This window comes from Triticum aestivum, chromosome 1D (assembly GCF_018294505.1).
Source record: "Triticum aestivum cultivar Chinese Spring chromosome 1D, IWGSC CS RefSeq v2.1, whole genome shotgun sequence".
Classification (NCBI taxonomy): Eukaryota; Viridiplantae; Streptophyta; class Magnoliopsida; order Poales; family Poaceae; genus Triticum; species Triticum aestivum.
In genome coordinates this window covers 310824224-310831245 of record NC_057796.1, presented here as the reverse complement: position 1 = coordinate 310831245, position 7022 = coordinate 310824224, and the positions used below count along the sequence as shown (strand labels likewise).

Below are 7022 nucleotides of genomic sequence, written 5' to 3'. Positions count from 1 at the left end.
CGCACCATCTGATCTGATCTTGACCTGGCTCGATAAGCGGAAGGGATCCACGGCGACGGGCGCCGGTCGCAGCAGCCACATGGGGCATCGTCATGGTCCGGCCGATGCGTTGGACGTTGGACCCGAACCAACCGACCGACCCGCAAAGGTTGAGCGATCGGATTCAGATCACAGCCCTGACTTGCCAATCCGCGGCAGAGATCTTCTCATGATTCTCTCCATCTACTACTGCAGGTTCCGCGGACGTTCGTGCTTGGCATGCATCCACGGAACAAGAATCCCACCCCACCTGCCTGAACCTCAGAAACAAACATGCTACTGCCTACGGAAGAAACGTCCCGGTTTTATGAGACTCCGGAGACACGGGAAGTAGCTAGATTCGCCAGAAACCAACGCAGTTCTTCGCTTGGGAGACATAGTAACCATGCAAACAACATGAGTATACCACAGTTCAGAAACTAGACGAGTACTGCCACATGCAAACACTACAAGCCAGCAGGTCAGGTCAAGAGAGAATACATATTATACATAGCTTAGTACGGAGTTCACAGTGCCAGCTAGGCATCCACTCTGTGCTGAAATGATGAAGATTATACCATGGATTCAACTGGATTCTCAGGCACTGATCATGTCTCGCCCAGCAGACCGTTTTCGACAGTGGATTGGGTGCCCCTTATTGCAGTTTTCTGTGCAAAAAATCTGGAAGAGAACATATGTGATTAGGTCAAATCATGCTCAAACGCAGAGAAGTAGAGGAAATTCAAAACATGCAGAGCAAAATGCCAGGTTTGCAGTACTAGCAAAGTCAGAACAAGTGCCAGGTACTCCCTCCGTTCACTATTATAAGAGGTTCGAACTTTTTCTGAGTCGGATGTATATAGACCCATAGTGCATTTGTTCACTCATTTTAGTTCGTATGTAATCTATATTGAAATATCCACAACATTTTATAATAATGAACAGTGGAAGTAATTCCAAACAAGGAAGCAAAATGCTTGGCTTCGAGCTTTAACTCGCAAGGAAAAGAACGGCTAGCAAGGATGACGTAAATGTTTTATCCTCTTTGTTCAGGAACGATGACAAGAAAAAGAACTTGGTTAAATGTAACAGCAACGCGAAGGAGGAAGTGGAAGGGCTGAATATTTCCACCAATATTATGCAACTTATCAGCTAAGGTAAAAGCTTGAGCTACTTGTCTCTTCTTCATGTAAATAGTACTCCCTCCGTCCGAAAAAACTTGTCCCAAGCTTGTTCCTCAAATGGATGTATCTAGCACTAACTTGGTGCTAGATACAACCATTTGAGGGACAAGTTTTTTGGGACGGAGGGAGTACTTACTTCATGTAAATAGTACTTACTTCACATGGCACCTAAACATAAAAGGAAATGCAGGCTCAATGAAGTTAAAGTATGTAATGCAGAGTATGAGAGTAAGGTTACCAAAGTTGCCAATGCAAATGCTTCATTTTTCTTCATCAGCATCTCAGCCACTGAGCTGTTAATCATGAGGGCGTTTTAGGGCCATTGACAGGAGAACGCTTCCTTACGGTCCTTACGACCGTGCACTCGCTGTCTGAACTTTCCGGGGTACTCAAATCAACAACAGGAGTTCCTTCAACAAAGTTGATAGCAGGAGTCAGGTCCATGTTCTTGTCTTCCTTTGAGGGGGTCACATTATCATCCAACGCCATCACAGATGATCCGCCCAACAGCGTGCTGGAAGGCTGGATCGCCATCATTTCCTCAACGGAACACTCCTTCTCAGTGTTTTTCTGTTGTGTGCTAGGAGTGCTTGGCAGTGACACAGCTGAAGTTGGTATCACCACATCCACATGACCGCTGGATGGATTTACTTTTGCGACGTTTACATGTTCTTCTTCGCCGCACCGGTTCACTATGCCTTGATCTCCCTCTGGAATACCTGAACCATTTCCGGAAACATTGGTCGTTACATCTCCAGGTTCTTCTGTTGCCTGTGAAACAACCAATGTTGATACCATCACATCCTCATGAACATTAGGCGATGTTGGTTTTGCGACATTTCCATGTTCTTCGCTGCATTGGTTCACTCTATCATTGTTTCCATCTGGAATATTGGAATCATCATTTCCTGAACCAGTGGCCGTTACATCTCTAGGTTTATTTTTTCCATCTCCAGGCTCTTTGCTATTGCTGCTATTCCGTGTCACGCTGTTTTGTCGAGAACGACTCCGCGTGGCTCTGTAACCTTCCCAGTCAGGATCATCTTCAGAGTCCGCACTGCTCGAAACACCTTCCTCGCCCTCCCCGGAACTTCCATCTTCATGCTCATCGACCGACGTGTCTTCCATGTCCTTAGTTGCCAGCTCTGAAGTATCATCTGGGAGCGTGTCGACATCCATCTCGTCACCATCATTCTCCACATTGTTATCTTCTCTCACTGCAAGTTCAGTGCTATTTTTGCCGGCTTCTCCGCTGCAGCCTTCAAGCCCAGAGACTTCACGCATGAACTTGGTCAGCGCGTCCGTGATGCTTGCACAAAGATTACCTGCAGCCTTGCATAAGACCTCCTTCTTCTACAGACAAAGGCGCGTCAAAACACACAAAATCATTAGAGGGGAAAATGTCAATTCCAATGAAGATAATTTTCGCACAAAAAAGGTGGTGGTGGTTACCTGTGGACAGTACTCCGGTAGGACATTTGATGACACAAAATTTGCTATCGCGGAGACGTCGCCAAGCAGGACAGACGCACTTGAACTTGACGCGCCCCTGGAAATGATCTTGCGAGTGGCTTCCCTTTTCAACTGCATGCAACATATGAAGCAGATGCAGAGGATGATCATAACAGTTACAAAAAAGCATTGCTATTACAGAGGGAAAACTCCAAGAGAAGAACTTACAAAGCATTTTCCGAAAGAACCATTGTTCTTCATGTCCATCTCGATGACTTTGTCCATCAGCTTCCTGTCCCACGCAGACACTCTCGGCGTGCCGTCAGGTATTTCCATGCCACGGACATCAAGCGAGTCTAGGTACAGAATCTGTATAGCAAAATAAAATATGAAACGTGTTAGACTAACTTCAGTGTGATAAAATAAATCTGTAGCATTCATTCATATTCCTTGTCTCATGAATCAATCATTGTGCAGAATGCTCACCACAAGATAGAAGAGGCATCCCCCTGCACTGTTCTTCTTGCCGAGGGAAGAAACGCACTTCTCGAGCTGCTCCACGACGAATTTGCACCAGTTGAGCTCCTTGATGGACCCGATGTTCACCAGCGCGGGGAAGCACCGGGGGCTGATCTTCAGGCTGCTGGTCGGGCAGAGGAAGGACGAGAGCACGAGCATCACGAAGGTCCGGAGGAAATGCTCGTCCGCCGACTTCATCAGTTTGATGGACTTCTCCAGGCTCGCCATGGACGGCGGCCTGTCGACGCCGTGCTTGTCCAGTACGGACGCGATGCTCTCGTCGTCCAGCCCGTACACGACGTCGCGGCCGGTCTTCGGGATGCCGAGCACCCGGTGCACGCTGTCGACGGTGACGGGGATCCTGCCCCGGCCGGGGATGACCAGCTCGGAGGAGTCGGTGACGAACCGCCGGAGGAGCCAGGTGGAGAGCCTGGCGGGGACGGTGGGGCACTGGAGCCTCAGCAGGCCCCCGAAGCCGGCGCCCTCTATCATCTCCCGCTGCCCGGCGGTGAGGTGCGGGTACAGCTTCATGATCCTCGCCGGCGACGCGCGGTGCCTGAGACCCTGGGTCGGACCCTGGATTGGGATTTCTCGTTAAAATAATCAGGCAAATGCAAGAAGACGAAATGCGGCTGGGTGAGGTTTTGCGCGCCCGTCACCTTGTCGCCTGGTTCATGGCCGCGGCTGCTCCCCCATTTCCTCTCCTTGCGCTTCCTGCTGAAGCCCCACCTGCCCATCCTCGATGGCTCCGATGGCGATGGCAGCGAGAACCGGCTAATCTGAAAATCTACTCGGGGCTCGTATTGCTCATGCCGATCTGGATTAAAACCCACCAAGAAGGAAAGCCTCTATTCAATCCATACCGGATCAATCACCTTCCATTCCTGAGGAAAACCAATCACCTTCCCTCTCTGGACCAATCAATGCATACTGGATCGAGGCATTTGTGCGATGCAGAAATAGAGAGAGAGTCAATCACCTTCCCTATCTGAAGAAAACCAAATCGACCTGGATCTGGATGCTGGCAACAAAGGCAAAAGAGGATTCTGTCAATGGCTCCTCGAAGCTCATCACTCCTGCCTCAAAAACATGGGGCATTTACTCCTAGGCTGCAGCAATAACAGAGTAGGTGGAGGCCAGCATGCATACCTGAAACCCGAAAGGAAGGTGACGACGAGGACGAGCCCCCCCCCCCCCCCCCCCCAACTGACTGGTGATGTGAGGAGAGAGAGGTTTCAGTTTCGTGGCCGCGTGGCGACGCACCGTTCACTGCCATTGACAGTGTGCTGCTGTGGCCTAGATTTTCGCGCCATCGCGGTGGGTGCGGTTGTGTTTCGCTAGACCCGATGTTGTGCTGGGCCTCGCCAGCCAGAGGCCGCAGACCACTTCGTAAAAAAAAAAAGACCGCATACCACCATTTTCATGCGAAATCCCTAATCAAGCAGTACTCGTTGAAAATATCACTCCACCTCCCCAGTTTACGACAAGTGACACATATGCAGCGTGCCACTTGTCGTAACCTGAGAGTTTTTCTTTTTTTTAATCCGTTTATTCAAAACGTTTTATCTCTCAAACCGTGCGTTCAAATCTCAAATCGCTTTTATTGTTGGATTCCTCGCATCGAGATCTTCAAAACTAGATCCTATGTTGATAGGTTTTGACAAACTATTTTTTACGAAAAAACCGGCCAAATAAAACCGTACGAAAAACTGAACCAGGAACACGATCGGCAAGTTTTCGTTCCGATGGTAATCTTTTCGCTCGGAATATTTTCACCTGGAGGACAATTTCACTCGGATGACTATATATTTACTCGGATAAGTTCATCCGGTCAGCAAACTTTCACTCGACCGTAAGTTTTCACTCAGATGGTAAACTTTTTCACTCGGATTTCCGACTGAAAACATAGCCTGATCTTGTCTTGCCTCCTCAGATCGCATACTAACTCGGATCGAGACAATTTATATATGAAAATTGATCGGCTTGACAAGACGAAAAACTTTCATGTTGAACACTTTTAGATCTGAGGTTAGCTTCAACGGCTAATTGCTCACGCATTGTACCAGACGCCCATCAACATATGTGTGATGTCCAGCGTAATATTTTGATTCCTAGGTGGTCCGCACCATATTGATTGTAACTTTTGCATACGAACTCAGATTGAGATGATTTATATATGAAAATCGATCGTTTCGACGAGTCGAAGACAATTCCTTTAGAGTACTCCTTCATCTGAGGTCATATTGAGGGCGTAATCGGCCGAAAAGCACCAGAACACTAAATTTTGTCACTCGGAGTACAGCTTCGGCCACGGAGATGAGGTCGAATGGCGATAGCCTAAACATCAAAGTTGTCCCACTCGACGACATGAAACTTTCTCATGCTGAAAACCCTTTCACTCTGTATCTTGCCAAAATCAGGTGTCAACAGCGTTTTTTTCCGTTTCCGAGAGGCACGGCCGTGACTCTCGCGAAAGCAAAACCATGCCTCTTGCGCAAGGAAAACCGTGACTCTCGCGAAAGGAAAAAAACTCATTTTTTCGCGCAATTTTTTTGAATTTTTTTAGAAAAGCTAAGGAAGACCGGTGGAAAACCAAAACGTCGAAAAAAGCCAAAAAAAGACCGTTTAGATAGCCGAAAACGCGTGCGGAAAAATAAAAAAACAAAATCCGAAGGGAGCCCTAAAGCGCGACACGTCACACATGATGAATGGCTGAGAGCGCGTCAAGTGGCGCTGATCATTGCGAGGCTTCCGAAAAAGCCTCGTTAACTAGTGGCGCCCCCATGCGAATGCAGCTTTTTTTCCCTTCCGAAGTTTGGTTTTCGTGCCCTGTCTTAATCCCGTTTGAAGCTTCAGTGAAACCAGCACAGCCACGAGGTACGTTTGCCGCCGATCAACGGAATTTCCTATTTGCCGCCACCAGCGCCAATTAATGTGTTCTGTATGAGCCGGCCCATATATAAGTTCGCCCCCATGGATTCCGAAGTTGCAAGAAATTTCTGGCTCAGTTTTTCCTTACCCATTCCGGTCGGTTTTGGGAAGCTTCCAACATGGTTTTTCAGTCCCATTTTTTTCTAGTGGCCGGTGATATACAGAAGGGAAGCAATGGAAGCTATGATTTGATCATAGAAGAAGTAATGCAAAGAGTTCTGGAATATAATTGCAAATTTGTTTTTGAGGGAAGAGCATCAAATAACGAAGCACGGGAGCAACTAGTTAACGAGCGCTCCTTTGGGAGACTAGTAACGATCAGTGCCACTTGGCGCGCTCTCAGCCATTTGCCACGTGTCGCGCTCTGGACGCTCCCCCCGAATTTTTTTATTTTTCCGCACGTGTTTTTGGCTTTTTAAACGGGTTTTTACGGTTTTTTTGACGTTTTGGTTTTCTCCCGGTCTTCCTTAGCTTTTCATGAAAAATTCAAAAAAATTATTTGCGCGAAAAAATGCGTTTTTTCCTTTCGCGAGTCACGGCTTTTCTTCCGCGATAGGCACGGTTGTGCTTTAGCGAGAGTCACGGCCGTGCCTTTCGGAAACGAAAAAAACGCGTTTTCCGTTATTTTTTTTCTTTCGCGAGAGTCACGGTTTTGCTTCCACGAGAGGCACGGTTGTGCTTTCGCGAGAGTCACGACCGTGCCTCTCAGAAACACGTTTTTTGTTTTTTTTTCTTTCGCGAGAGTCAAGGTTTTGCTTCCGCGAGAGGCACGGTTGTTCTTTCGCGAGAGTCACGGCCGTGCCTCTCGGAAAGGGAAAAAATACGTGTTTTCTGATTTTTTTTCTTTCGCCAGAGTGATGGTTTTGCTTCCGCGAGAGGCACGGTTGTGCTTTCGCGAGAGTCACGGCTGTGGCTCTC

The 7022-nt window shown here is 47.9% G+C and overlaps 1 protein-coding gene across 2 annotated transcripts; it reads right to left on the bottom strand.

Annotated features, from left to right (window-relative positions):
- Positions 1-401: 401 nt before the first annotated feature.
- LOC123181681 (uncharacterized) lies at positions 402-4370 on the bottom strand. Of its 2 annotated transcripts, none has more exons than XM_044593999.1 (7): positions 4323-4370; positions 3833-4194; positions 3141-3749; positions 2883-3023; positions 2655-2786; positions 1441-2555; positions 402-699 (listed from the first exon to the last, which is right to left on the bottom strand). In XM_044593999.1, the coding sequence occupies exons 2-6, from the start codon at positions 3908-3910 to the stop codon at positions 1503-1505; spliced, it is 2013 nt and encodes a 670-aa protein (XP_044449934.1). In that variant the 5' UTR covers positions 3911-4194; positions 4323-4370; the 3' UTR covers positions 402-699; positions 1441-1502. The 2 variants fall into 2 exon arrangements, with proteins under 2 accessions (XP_044449934.1, XP_044449935.1); XM_044594000.1 differs by lacking the exon at positions 4323-4370 and having other exon boundaries at positions 3833-4057; positions 4153-4306.
- Between the last annotated feature and the right edge of the window lie 2652 nt (positions 4371-7022).